Here is a 15,010-nt window from a genome sequence, read left to right on the forward strand (position 1 = left end):
TGGCGGAGCTCTAGTGAGTTGCGTCCGCCATGTTGCCTGGCTGGCCACGCCCCTCTAGTGCCTGGCCTCTGTTATTGCATTGTTTGCATCAATCCCAGTGCCTGGCCTGTGTTATTGCATTATTTGTATCAATCCTAGTGCCTGGCCTGTGTTATTGTATTGTTTGCATCAATCCTAGTGGCTGGCCTGTGTTATTGCATTGTTTGCATCAATCCAAGTGCCTGGTCTTTGTTATTGTATTGTTTGCATAAGATTCTCCTAGTGCCTTGCCTGTGTTATTTCATTGTTTGCGTCACATTTTCCTAGTGCCTGGCCTCTGTTATTGCATTGTTTGCATCAATCCTAGTGCCTGGCATGTGTTATTGCATTTTTTGCATTAACCCTAGTGCCTGGTCTGTGCTTTTTCATTGTTTGCGTCACGTTTTCCTAGTGCCTGGCCTGTGTTATTGCATTGTTTGCATCACGTTTGCCTAGTGCCTGGCCTGTGTTATTGTATTGTTTGCATCAACCCAAGTACCTGACCTGTGTTATTGCATTGTTTGCATCAATCCTACTGCCTGGCCTGTGTTATTTCAGTATATGCATCAACCCTAGTGCCTGACCTGTGTTATTGCATTGTTTGCATAAGATTCGACTAGTGCCTGGCCTGTGTTTTTGCTTTTTTTGCATCAGATTCTTCTAGTGGCTGGCCCGTGTTATTGCATTGTTTACATCAATCCTAGTGCTTGGCCTGTGTTATTGCATTGTTTGCATATGTTTCTCCTTGTGCCCGACCTGTGTTATTGCATTGTTTGCATCACATTCTCCTAGTGCCTGCTGTGTCATTGAATTGTTTGCATTAGAGTCCTTAGTGCCTGGCCTGTGTTATTGCATTGTTTGCATCAGATTCTCCTCGTGCCTGGCCTTTGTTATTGTATTGTTTGCATAAGATTCTCATAGTGCCTGGCCTGTGTTGTTGCATTGTTTGCATCAACCCAAGTACCTGACCTGTGTTATTGCATTGTATGCATCCACCCTAGTGCCTGGCCTGTGTTATTGCATTGTTTGCATAAGATTCTCCTAGTGCCTGACCTGTGTTATTGCATTGTTTGCATCAGATTCTCCTAGTGCCTGGCCTGTGTTATTGCATTGTTTACATCAACCCAAGTACCTGACCTGTGTTATTGCATTGTTTGCATCAATCCTACTGCCTGGCCTGTGTTATTTCATTGTATGCTTCAACCCTAGTGCCTGACCTGTGTTATTGCATTGTTTGCATAAGATTCTCCTTGTGCCCGACCTGTGTTATCGCTTCGTTTCCATTAGATTCTCCTAGTGCCTGGCCTGTATTATTGCATTGTTTGCATCAGATTCTCCTACTGCCTGGCCTGTGTTATTGCATTGTTTGCATCAGATTCTCCTACTGCCTGGCCTGTGTTATTCCAATGTTTGCATCAGATTCTCCTAGTGCCTGCCTTGTCATTGAATTGTTTGTATCAGATTCCTTAGTGCCTTGCCTGTATTATTGCATTGTTTGCATAAGATTCACCTAGTGCCTGCCCTGTGTTTTTGCTTTTTTGCATCAGATTATTCTAGTGCCTGGCCCGTGTTATTGCATTGTTTACATCAATCCTAGTGCTTGACCTGTGTTATTGCATTGTTTGCATAAGATTCACCTAGTGCCTGGCCTGTGTTATTGCATTGTTTGCATCAAGCCTAGTGCCTGACCTGTGTTACTGCATTGTTTGCATAAGATTCTCCTTGTGCCCGACCTGTGTTATTGCATTATTTGCATCAGATTCTCCTGGTGCCTACTGTGTCATTGAATTGTTTGCATCAGATTCCTTAGTTCCTGGCCTGTGTTATTGCATTGTTTGCAACAGATTCTCCTAGTGCCTGGCCTTTGTTATTGTATTGTTTGCATAAGATTCTCCTAGTGCCTGGCCTGTGTTATTGCATTGTTTGCATCAACCCAAATACCTGACCTGTGTTATTGGAATGTATGCATCAGCCCTAGTGCCTGGCCTGTTTTATTGCATTGTTTGCATCAGATTCTCCTAGTGCCTGCTGTGTCATTGAATTGTTTGCATCAGATTCCTTAGTGCCTGACCTGTGTTATTGCATTGTTTGCATCAGATTCTCCTCTTGCCTGGCCTTTGTTATTGTATTGTTTGCATAAGATTCTCCTAGTGCCTGGCCTGTGTAATTGCATTGTTTGCGCCAATCCTTGTGCCTGGCGTGCGTTTTTGCATTGTTTTCATCAGTTTATTCTAGTGCTTGGCCCATTTTATTGCATTGTTTGCGTCAGAATCTCCAAGTGCCTGGCTTATATTATTGTATTTTTGTTTTTAACAGAGTTTTAAATAGCGCAAACTTGACCCGAAGGTATCGGGTATCAGAGTGCTTTACACGAGCACCAGTTGCTTTACATGAGGACACATTCATTTTTGTTAGGCACTGGGAGATGAAGTTATTTGCCCAGAATCACAGGATGTTGCGCGTCCTTGCCGAGACTCGAACCTGTTTCCCCAGATTTGAGGTCGACCGCGCTAGCCATTACGCCAACTCCTTTCTCTGTTGTATTGCATTGTTGCATTGCATTGTTTGCATCAGATTCTCCTAGTGCCTGGCCCGTGTTATTGCATTATTTGCGCCAGATTCTCCTCATGCCTGGCCTGTGTTATTGCATTGTTTACATCAGATTCTCCTAGTGCCTCTGTTATTGCATTGTTTGCATCAGATTCTCCTAGTGCCTGGCTTGTGTTAATGCATTGTTTACATCAGATTCTCCTCGTGCCTGGCCTGTGTTATTGCAGTCTTTGCATCAGATTCTCCTTTTGCATGGCTTGTGTTATTGCATTGTTTACATCAGATTCTCCTCGTGCCTGGCCTGTGTTATTGCAGTGTTTGCATCAGATTCTCCTTTTGCATGGCTTGTGTTATTGCATTGTTTGCATAAGATTCTCCTAGTGCCTGGCCTGTGTTATTGCATTGTTTGCATCAGATTCTCCTAGTGCCTGGCCTGTGTTATTGCATTGTTTACATCAGATTCTCCTCCTGCCTGGCCTGTGTTATTGCATTGTTTGCGTCAGATTCTCCTAGTGCCTGGCTTGTGTTAATGCATTGTTTACATCAGATTCTCCTCGTGCCTGGCCTGTGTTATTGCATTGTTTGCGTCAGATTCTCCTTGTGCCTGGCCTGTGTTATTGCATTGTTTGCATCAGATTCTCCTAGTGCTTGGCCTGTGTTATTGCATTGTTTGCATCAGATTCTCCTCGTGCCTGGCCTGTGTTATTGCATTGTTTGCGTCAGATTCTCCTTGTACCTGGCCTGTGTTATTGCATTGTTTGCATCACGTTTTTCTAGTACCTCACCTGTAATGTTGCATTGTTTGCATCACGTTTTTCTAGTAACTGGCCTGTATTATTGCATTGTTTGCATCAGATTCTCCTAGTGCCTGGCCTGTGTTATTGCATTGTTTGCGTCACATTTTCCTAGTGCCTTGCCTCTGTTATTGCATTGTTTGCATCAATCCTAGTGCCTGGCATTTGTTATTGCATTGTTTGCATCAACCCTAGTGCCTGGCCTGTGTTATTTCATTGTTTGTGTCACGTTTTCCTAGTGCCTGGCCTGTGTTATTGCATTGTTTGCATCACGTTTGCCTAGTGCCCGGCCTCTGTTATTGCATTGTTTGCATCAACCCTAGTGCCTGGCCTGTGATATTGCATTGTTTGTGTCACATTTTCCTAGTGCCTGGCTGTGTTATTGTATTGTTTGCATCAATCCTAGTGCTTGGCCTGTGTTATTGCATTGTTTGCATCAATCCTACTGCCTGGCCTGTGTTATTGCATTGTTTGCATCAGGTTCTTCTAGTGCCTGGCACTTGTTATTGCATTGTTTACATCAATACTAATGCCAGGCCCATGTTATTGCATTGTTTACATCAATACTAATGCCAGGCCCATGTTATTGCATTGTTTGCATCAATCCTAGTGCTTGGCCTGTGTTATTGCATTGTTTGCATAAGATTCACCAAGTGCCTGGCCTGTGTTATTGCATTGTTTGCATCAACCCTAGTTTCTGGCTTGTGTTATTGCATTGTTTGCATCAGATTCTCCTAGTGCCTGGTCTGTGTTATTGCATTGTTTGCATCAACCCTAGTTCCTGGCTTGTGTTAATGCATTGTTTGTACCAGATTCTCCTAGTGCCTGCTGTGTCATTGAATTGAGTGCATGAGATTTCTTAGTGCCTGGCCTGTGTTATTGCATTGTTTACATCAGATTCTCGTAGTGCCTGGCCTGTGGTATTGCATTGTTTGCATCAGATTCTCCTAATGCCTCGCCTGAATTAATGCATTGTTTGCATTAGATTCTCCTAGTGCCTGCTGTGTCATTGAATTGTTTGCGTCAGATTCTCCTCGTGCCAGGCCTGTGTTATTGCATTGTTTGCACCAGATTCTCCTCCTGCCTGGCCTGTGTTATTGCATTGTTTGCATCAGATTCTCCGAGTATCTGGCCTGTGTTATTGCATTGTTTACATCAGATTCTCCTCGTGCTGGGCCTGTGTTATTGCATTGTTTGCGTCAGATTCTCCCAACGCCTGGCCAGTGTTATTGCATTGTTTGCATCAGATTCTCCTAGTGCCTGGCCTGTGTTATTACATTGTTTGCATCAGATTCTCCTCAAGCCTGGCCTGTGTTATTGCATTGTTTGCGTCAGATTCTCCCAACGCCTGGCCTGTGTTATTGCATTGTTTACATCAGATTCTCCTAGTGCCTGGCCTGTGTTATTACATTGTTTGCATCAGATTCTCCTCAAGCCTGGCCTGTGTTATTGCATCATTTGCGTCAGATTCACCTAGTGCCTGGCCTGTGTTATTGCATCATTTGCGTCAGATTCTTCTTGTGCCTGGCCTGTGTTATTGCATTGTTTGTGCCAGATTGTCCTTGTGCCTGGACTCTGACTGCAAGAAACGGCACTCTTACTGCAGTTGGAATCTACTTCCTATTTATGTAGCAACAGACAGCACAACATGTCTGCCAGAGATGTTTTCCATGTGGATACATCAGCAGTACGACAATGGTACATGGAATTCTAATGGTAGATTTATTTACACTTCTGTGCAGTGTGTGTCACTTGTTGTTCTTTTCTTCCACTCTCATGAGATGGTTTTATAAGGCATCTCAGAGCTCACTGAGTGTGGAGCTTCCACGAATCTCAGAGACAGGCCGTTCCAAAGATGGTAACAGAGAAGGTTGAAAGATCTGAGTCTTTATCCTGGCAGATGGACGGGTGATCCCTGATGGGGTGTAGTTGGTCTGTGTGTTGCCACGGCTTTTCAGGGGGTGTAAGAAAATGACAGCAATTTGTGGAGGGCCCTCTTTTGGGTGAGAACCACCCAGCTTCATGCAATGTGGACTTGAGGGTTTGTGTCTGCGCAGGAGGAGTTACATTCTGATAGCAAAATGGAGGACCTTGTCCAAAGGGGATTGATGTTACCAAGGATTAACATCTTCAGTTACGACAGACAGAGAAAGTCAAGGTACCTCGATATTCTTGCTGGATGTTATTTCTCTAGTTGGTATTTACCAGGGGATGTTCAGATACAGTGGTTGAATAAAACCTTGGAGCAGCACTTGTAGCGTTGACAGAAGCCCATCCTGGAAGGAAGATCTGCACAAGGCACCGCCGACAGAAGCCCACCCTGGAAGGAAGATCTGCACAAGGCACCGCCGACAGAAGCCCACCCTGGAAGTAAGATCTGCACAAGGCACAGCTGACAGAAGCCGCAGTCTGAAAGGAAGATCTGCACAAACTTCAGGTGACAGAAGTCCTGCCTGGAAGGAAGATCTGCACAAGGCACAGCTAACAGACGTCCTGCCTGGAAGGATGAAATGTAAGATGAAATGAAATTAAATGAAAGTTAGATTTGTAGAGCACTCTGCTACCCAAAGGTGTCTAGGTGCTGGATACTCAGATTAAGAAGAAGGAAACAAGCCAAAAGATAGAATGAACTGGAAGCTTCAGTCAAGAAGAGCTTCTGGTTGGAAAGGCAGGTTTTTAATGATTTACGGAACAAGAGCAGGTCTGACGTCTTTGTTGAGATCAGGTGGCATAGAATTCCACAGCCTAGCTGTGCAGGCTACTAAGCTTCTGTCTCCCCAAGGAGCCCTTCTGACCTTAGGTATAATGAGATTCGATGTATAAGATATGGGCAGTGATCTTTTAGTGACGTACCACTGGAAGCGTTGACTAAGGTATTCTGGACTGGAGTTACGCAGTGCCTTGAATGCAATGCATGAAGATTTGAACTCAATCCTTTTTTTATAGGAAGCCAATGAACTAAAGGAAGAACATGAGAAACTGATTGGCGTTTGGGTATTGCCATAAGCAGCAGAGTGGCTGCATTCTGGACGACCTGAACTTTATTTTAGATTTTCTTCTGAATGTTGGTGAATAAATCCGCTATAATAATCTATTTTAGCAAGAATAAGTGCAGAGATCAGAGATTTCCGTAAGTCAGAAGGGATAAAGATAAAGATTTTACTGAGGATTTGGAGTATGAAAAAACGGGAGCAAGTGACAAAATTTACATGTCCATCAAAAGAGTTTGTTGTCAAAGTATACACCACGATTTTTAACTCTGGTAATCGGGGTAGGGAGCACCCCAACTCCTGTGGCCACAGGTGGGGGACCAGAACAATGTGTTCCTGCCAAAAAAGCAGAACCTTGATTTTACCCGAGCTCAGTTTTAGACCGTTTTTTGACATCCAACTGCCGACTTGTAGCATAATCTCATGGAAGCGAGCTGCAGTGTCATCAGGGTTGCTGGCCACAAACCCCACAATGCGGGTGTCATCAGCAGAGGATACCATTGCAAAGCTAAATGATTTTATAAGGTTAGCCAAAGAGGTTATGTTTAAGGTAAAAAGGGTCGGACTAAGGGCAGAGCACTGCGGAACCGCACACGTCGACAGAAAGAGGGCGACTTGACGCCATTGAACTCAGCAAATTGCTCTCTATCTGAAAGGAAAGATTTAACAAGCTTGAGGGCCTTGCCCCTGATCCCTAAAGTGAAGAGACAGTCAATAAGAAGGCTTTGGTTAACTGTTGAAAGCTGCAGAGAGTTCGACAAGATCAGGGCAGCATTTCCACCTGTGTCAAGGGTTTGCCCTATCTCTTCTGAGGCTGTAATCAGAGATAGCCCATCTGTTGGCTTCTAAAGTCAAATTGGGTGGCATCCAGAAGGGAATTATTATTAATAAAATGAGAAATCTCAGAGTTCGCAGCCTTCTCCACAACCTTTGCAGGGAAGGGAAGACGCAAGACAGGCTGTCATTATTTCTATAACTACTGACTACGTTGGGCTTTTATAGGAGAGGCAGAATGGAGGCCGTCCTCTATTCCTCAGGAAAATAACCAGACGTGAGCATCCTGTTGAGGATGTCTCCGAGGTGCCTACAGATGGCATCAGGTGGTAAGTGAAGAATTCCAAGAGGGCCAGGATCCAAGGGAGAGCTACAATTAATTTGGCTAAATAATGATTGAACTTGATCTTCCAATAGAAGATTAAGAGGTAGCAGAAACGTATCTCCGGCTGAGGGACGGGCTACCCGTGTCATAGAATGGGGGGTCATCCATATTTTCTGTTGTACTGATCGAGTCAGGGAGGTGGCATCTGCCAGTACCAGACACTACCTGATCCCAACTCCTTTGGTGGCCTGTTTCCTGTTGTTCTGCGAGGTCTGAGGGGGTGGTAGCCATCAGTTCCAGTTCAATGCCTGTGTCCTTCTCTTTGGTTACACCACAGGGAGGATGCTTGTACAAACACGTATTATAGGTAGCTTTGACCTTATCTTGAAAAAAAGTTGCAAAAAAATTGCAGAAGGATTGGTCGGCTGTAATGTTTTTAGGTTCAGGAAGCTTGCTCGGTTTTATCACTGTCGCAAAGAGTTCTTTGGGGATGTTTAAAGAAGATTTAATTTTGACGACACAGTGACTGGATTTTGCTTTAAAAATCATATCCTGGTCGGCCCGAATGGCCTGCTTATATTGGATTTTATCACAGGGATCATAGTGGATGTACCGTTTCCTTTCTAGTCTTCTGCAGGCTTGTTTGTGAGCTCTAACGTTCTCGTCAAACCATTGTGGCTTGGAGGCGGAGCTTCCGGCTCGGATGTGGAGATTTAGCCATGGCTTAAATGTCCACCTCTGGGCCAGAAGCTCCGCCTCTGGGCCGCAAGCCCCGCCCCCAAGCCCGGAGCTCCTCCCAAAGCCAGAAGCTCCGCCTCCGGGCCGGAATTTCCAGCCCGAGTGCGGACATAAAGTTAGTAGTCTTAAATCTATTCTGTGAATACCGAAAGTAGTAAGTTCATTCTGTGAATCCCGAAAGTAGTAAGTGCATTCTGTGAATACCAAATAGTAGTATGTTTAGGATTTAGTCTTAAGTTCATTCTGTGAATCGGGCCCTATGTCTGCAATAAGTGTTGTAGAAGAAGTGAGATCCATGGCCTTGTGAGTATGAGGCAGTTATCTGACTTCTGATGAACCCCACAGAGTGAGTGCGCAGCCAGAAGGCAGTAGAGGGGCAGAAGGACAGGCAATTAGGTAAACTTGAATATGAGAAATATGGAACGGTAGAAATGCTGCATCACCTGTGGATAACTTACACCTCCTCCCGCTCTACCAAATGCCCATCCGGTCACAAAGTGGCATCCTGGGCCCCAAAAGGACAACATCATGCCAGACGCCATGTAATGGTGGAAAAGGTGGAAAAAAGAGTAATATGCACACATCTGCTGCGGGGATATGTCAGGTAAATTATTGGTTGTGATGGATTCTCTATAAGTACTAAATGACTGATATCGTTGAATATTATATTATATGAATCAACGTTTGTTTGCCTTATCTGCGCTTATAATGTAAAGGATGGGCCTAACAGTGAACCCCTCGTTCTGTTTTACACAAAAGCCCCGGAAGGAGATGCATCTTACAGAACTTTATCTACTTTAGGAAGAACTAAAGTCTTGCTTTTGAAAGTTATCTTTCGGGCCAGAACCGGGTGCTGTAGGGTGCACTAGTTTCAGGGAGATCGACAGATGTTATGGCGATAGAAAACCCCCCTCAACTCACAATAATGTTCCAATCTTCCAAGTTAGAAGAAACCAGAAATGCTTAAACCAAGGGAGCTGTTGAAAGTGTCAAAGGTGATGAACAGCAAGGTAAAGACAGGAGTTGGTATTTGAGATGATCTTAAGTGAATCGAAAGGAACGAGAAGAAGTGTGTGAATGGAGTTACTTTTGTTGTATACTTCATAAAGAGTTACTGGACATTTTGCAGCCCAGCCTGATCTATCTCTTTTTCTAAAATCCATTGCTGTTTAAATGAAATCTTGACCATATGCGTCTATCTTAAGCTATACCGCTAAGCACTTGGGTGCTCCGTGAGCGCCCTTACTTTGCTAAGTTACTCTGTAAACACTGGTAAATCAACTCTTTTTCAGACATTAATAAGATGTCACCTGATCAACAGATTTTTTTGTTAAATATCTGTGTATGATGAAATATTCCTTGCTAAGTTTCAAAGGCGGTAAAGAAGAAGGGGGAGATTTACTAACATTTTGTGCCGTATTTTTATCACAAAAGTGGCACAAAACAGCACAAAATCCCTTTTTCCTAATTTCCTTTCAAGCAAATAATGTAAAATTAATGTGAAGCAGCGCATAGCACTGAGTTACATTACTTTGCACCATGGGGGCCTGGCAAGGGTGGTGCATGGGTGTTCCGGTGCAACCGCCCAAGGTATCTCACGCTAAACCCAATTTACCAAATACAGTAGATTGAGGTTAGCATGAGAAAAGTGCACTCTTTTAAACTAGGTGCAAGGAAGGAGAAATGCTTTCATTTCTCCTTCCTTTTCTAACTTTGCATTCGTACTGCACTATGCAACACGTATACAAAATGGGAAAAGCTTTCCCTCGTGTCTAGGGATCATATTTTGTACAGGAAGGGTGTCCTTCCTGTACATAACCTATGCTGGACTCACACACACACACACACCCACACACACACACACACCCTAGCGTTCTGGTGTTGAGGTGTTTGCATGGCGCAGGGCTGCTGTAATCTGTGCCGGCGCAAGGGAAAGGGAAGGAGATAGCCATATCTTTGAAAATATGGTCCTCTCCTTCTCCCTTCCTGTCGCGCAACGAAGCGCAGCGCAGCCCTGCGCGGGGGGGGGGGCTGCGCTGCAGTGTGGAGATTTGGTAAATCTCCTCCGAAATTTCTTTTACAACCAGTTAAACATTGTGAATTCTGATTCCATTATGTTTCAATTTAGTAATGCTAAATATCTTTACATCCAACAGAAAACCATCCTTGGATGTATGAAATGACCATCAATAAAGAAGCTAATGCTGTAAATCTTCAATAATAGCAGAAATAATGAGCTACAATATTCAGGAAAACATCAGCTCAGTCGGCGACAGGGGAACCTGCACACAAACTGACAGATCTCGGATGAAGCATCAAGGGCAGTTCAGTGATTGTAAGACGCTGAGCTGTGCACCTCCACGCCACAAGACGAAGAAATGAACTTAGGAAAATTAAGGCAACAACAATAACCAAGCACCTCCTGTATAAACAAGTGTCCTGCACCACCTTTGATCATGGGATCGGTATGATGTGATTACCGCAGTGCTCTTTTTTCTAATATAATGACAAGCCATCATTTAGTACACTAGGTGAATTGTAAACTCTTTCTGGGTAACTCACAACAGCCAGAGAAAAGCACAACAGAGCGGAGCCAGACAACTGACGTGTAAAGGAAAGAGGAGTTCTTGTATTTACAATACAACAGACTGTCTCAATTTGCACCGGCCAGAAGGAAGATACAGATTTACCCGCAAGCGTGCATAGCCATAATCCAATCTAAAGGCACAATCGCCTAAAAAGACACCTTCTACGTATTAGGTGTGTGGCAAATATTTGGTGGCTATTGTATTTTATTGTTAAAACAGAAAGCAAACGTGTAAAATACCGCACACATATAAAGTGTGTGAGAAAAACACAAGTGCTTTATCAGCCATGACGGCCCATCAGGAAATACAATCATGGGATGTAGACAAATATATACCCGACCCACAGACACTATCCAAGAAAGAAGAATCATACACATGCAGCAAGAGCTTTAGTTTGTCATCACTACTCAAGCTTCATCAGCACACGTACACAGGAGAAAAACCATTCAAGTGCAGTGAATGTGCAAAGAGCTTTAGTCACTTATCAAACCTCCAAATTCATCAGCGATCACACACAGGGGAAAAACCATTCAAGTGCAGTGAATGTGTAAAGAGCTTTAGTCAGTTATCAAGCCTTCGAAGTCATCAGCGAACACACACAGGGGAAAAGCCATTCAAGTGCAGTGAATGTGCAAAGAGCTTTAGTCACTTATCAAACCTCCAAATTCATCAGCGATCACACACAGGGGAAAAACCATTCAAGTGCAGGGAATGTGTAAAGAACTTTAGTAGCTTATCAAACCTACAAAGACACCAGCGAACACACACAGGGGAAAAGCCATTCAAGTGCAGTGAATGTGTGAAGAGCTTTAGTCAATTATCAGTGCTTAAAAGCCATCAGCGAACACACACGGGGGAAAAACCATTCAAGTGTACTGAATGTACAAAGTGCTTTAGTGAGTTATCAACCCTTCAAAGTCATCAGCGAACACACACGGGGGAAAAACCATTCAAATGCACTGAATGTGCAAAGTGCTTTAGTGAGTTATCAAGCCTTCGAAGACATCAGCGAACACACACGGGGGCAAAACCCCATCATTGTAGCGAATGTGACAGTAGTTTTCGTGACTCTTCAGCATTAAGGAATCATCAGCGAACTCACACAGGAGAAAAACCATTCAAGTGCAATGAATGTGTTAAGCCAGGTTCTGAGCTGGGATGGGGCAGTGAGCTAAATAACGGTGATGGATCAAGCCCTGATCTTTGGACTGGGTAAGAGTGGTCGGCTTAATTCAGACACTCTGTTCATCACCACCCCCTTTTCTGAATCATGAATGTGTTAAGAGCTTTAGTCGATTATTAGACCTACAAAGACATCAGCGAACACACACAGGGGAAAAGTCATACCATTGCAATGAATGTGTGAACAGCTTTACTCCGTTTTCAAGCCTTCAATGACACCAGCGTAGACACACAGGGGAAAAGCCATTCAAGTGCAGTAAATGTGCAAATTGCTTTAGTCAGTTATCAGACCTAAAAAGTCATCAGCGAACACACATGGGGAAAAAGCCCTATCATTGCAGTGAATGTGACAGTAGTTTTCGTTACTCTTCAGCATTAAGGAATCATCAGCGAACACACACAGGGGAAAAACCATTCAAGTGCAGTGAATGTGCAAAGTGCTTTAGTCAGTTATCACAAGTTCGAAGACATCAGCGAACACACACAGGGGAAAAACCAATCAAGTGCAATGAATGTGGGAAGAGCGTTAGTCGATTATCAGACCTACAAAGACATCAGCGAACACACACGGGGGAAAAGCCATACCATTGCAATGAATGTGTGAAGAGCTTTAGTCAGTTATCACAACTTCAAACACATAATCGAACACACACAGGGGAAAACCAAATTCAAGTGCACTGAATGTGCAAAGCAAAAACAACAGGTGATGGACAGAATGCAGAAGAATGTCATACATTCACCCCAGTACAGAGATCTGGGCCTAAATCCATCGTTTCAGTTGACTGGGGGTGAGTGTTTGTATTGTCAACGCTCCGTCCATCACCACCTTTGGTTTTTCTTTTTTCTCTGAATGTGCAAAGTGCTTTAGTCATTTATCATGCCTACAAAGTCATCAGCGAACACACGGGGGAAAAACCATTCAAGCGCAGTGAATGTGTGAAGAGCTTTAGTCAGTTAGGGAAACAACACTTACAATGCAACTTTTACAACGCACTACCTTTACAACAAAACTTTTACAACGCAACATCCATTACAACGCATGCCATTACAACACATGTCACTATGACACATACCACTACAATGAATGTCATTACAAAGCAGTCATTACAACGCATACCATTACAACGCATACACATAGTACTCTTACACTATCCAACACTTACCCTACTGTTGCACCCCCTGGAGTTAGAATAGTAATTTTTATCCCTACACTATCCAACACTTACCCTACTGTTGCACCCCCTGGAGTTAGAATAGTAATTTTTACCCCTACACTATCCAACACTTACCCTACTGTTGCACCCCACTGGAGTTAGAATAGTACATTTTACCCCTACACTATCCAATACTTACCATACATGCAATGTAATGGTATGCGTTGTAAAGGTAGTATGCGTTGTAGTGGAATGCGTTGTAAAGGTAGTTTTTAAAGATGCATTATAATGGCATGCGCTGTAATGGAATGCGTTGTAATGGGTCTTGCGTTTTAAAAAATGCGTTGTAAAGGTATGCGTTGTAAAAGTATGCATTGTAGTGACATACATCCGTCAGTTATCAAGCCTTCAAAGACAACAGCGTAGGCACACAGGGGAAAAGCCATTCAAGGGCAGTGAATTTGCAAAGTGCTTTAGTCGCTAATCAAATCTCCAAACACATCAGCGAATACACACAGGTAAAACACCATTCAAGTGCAGTGAATGTACAAAGTGCTTTAGTCAGTTATCACAACTTCAAACACATAATCGAACACACACAGGGGAAAACCAAATTCAAGTGCACTGAATGTGCAAAGTGCTTTAGTCATTTATCAGACCTACAAAGTCGTCAGCGAACACACACGGGTAAAAAACCCTATCATTGTAGCGAATCTGACAGTAGTTTTCGCAGCTCTTCAGCAATAAGGTGTCATCTGCGAACTCACACAGGAGAAAAACCATTCAAGTGCAATGAATGTGGGAACAGCTTTAGTCACTTATCAGATCACACTTCCTTTAAATACAACACTGAACAATACTGGGACTAACAACGATATTTTCAGCTAACTTGTAGGATTAGTGATAAAACCTATAAACCCAACACACCCAAAGTAGGCATGTTGCTGTCAGGGCTCTGGAGAGGGAAGCTTCATTGGTAAAATGTATATATTACTATTAACAAATGCCACTGCAGTATATGTAATGAACTAAAGCGAAGCACATGTGTTTAAGAAATAACCTATTTTTAGATATAAAAGAGCATATACCTTGTTTTTAAGTAACGTTTGCTGCATCTTTTACACACTGTTATCGGTTGTTGGATCAGCTCGTGCCTTGGGCCTTATAACTAACTGTGACCCATGGCTCCTCTCCGACTTGGCTCTCCCTATTCATTTTGTGCCTTGCCAAACTCTACTTTTTACCATAAATGAACGATTGTAAGCAGCAGACTCTAGTTGAACAATGTGGTGAAATAGCGAAATCCCACATCAAATGCATATATGTGCCAGGACAATCAGTTGCACTCCCAGCAACTCGTCTTCCACACTTGATTGCACCTTGTCCTCAAATGTTCTGAAGGATTTGTCGTATGAATGCCAGAAGTGGCAGTGACATTCACGAAGCTAAAGCTAACAGGAGTGTGTGGGAGATAGAGAGGGGGAGAGATAAAGAGAGCGCGAGAGACAAAGAAAGGGGGAGAAAAAGAGAGAAATTAAAGGAGGGGGAACAGCATGTTATTTGTACTCACCTAAAAATAGAAGAAGCAGCAGAATACATGTCAATGTGTGACATCACTAGAGAAACAGGCTGAACACCTGTGAATTTATATGTTTATTTTTAATAGCTATAGACTCATGTCATGCCAATAACAGGGCACAAGTAAGGAAAATAGTAAAGGAGCCCATTATCATATCAAATCACAATGACGTCACATGTAGTGACGTCACAAGAAGTGATGTCAGGCCCCTATAATAATTTTCATGTGAAAGGTTGACGGCCTGTTTTAAAAACAAAAGAAAAGAAACATAAAATAATGTAAAAATAAGTCTTGGGTTTCAGTTTTTATACATTATGT

At 43.2% G+C, this 15,010-nt stretch overlaps 1 protein-coding gene across 1 annotated transcript in view; it reads left to right on the forward strand.

The window, feature by feature from the left end:
- LOC144805225 (uncharacterized) overlaps positions 1-15,010 on the forward strand; it is a 170,286-nt gene that overhangs the window by 60,382 nt on the left and 94,894 nt on the right. Inside the window, exons 3-4 of the mRNA XM_078671950.1 lie at positions 11,073-11,750; positions 12,182-12,613. Coding sequence (XP_078528076.1) covers positions 11,073-11,750; positions 12,182-12,613 — 1,110 coding nt within the window. The remainder of the gene's footprint in view (positions 1-11,072; positions 11,751-12,181; positions 12,614-15,010) is intronic.

This window comes from Lissotriton helveticus, chromosome 1_2, assembly GCF_964261635.1.
Source record: "Lissotriton helveticus chromosome 1_2, aLisHel1.1, whole genome shotgun sequence".
NCBI lineage: Eukaryota > Metazoa > Chordata > Amphibia > Caudata > Salamandridae > Lissotriton > Lissotriton helveticus.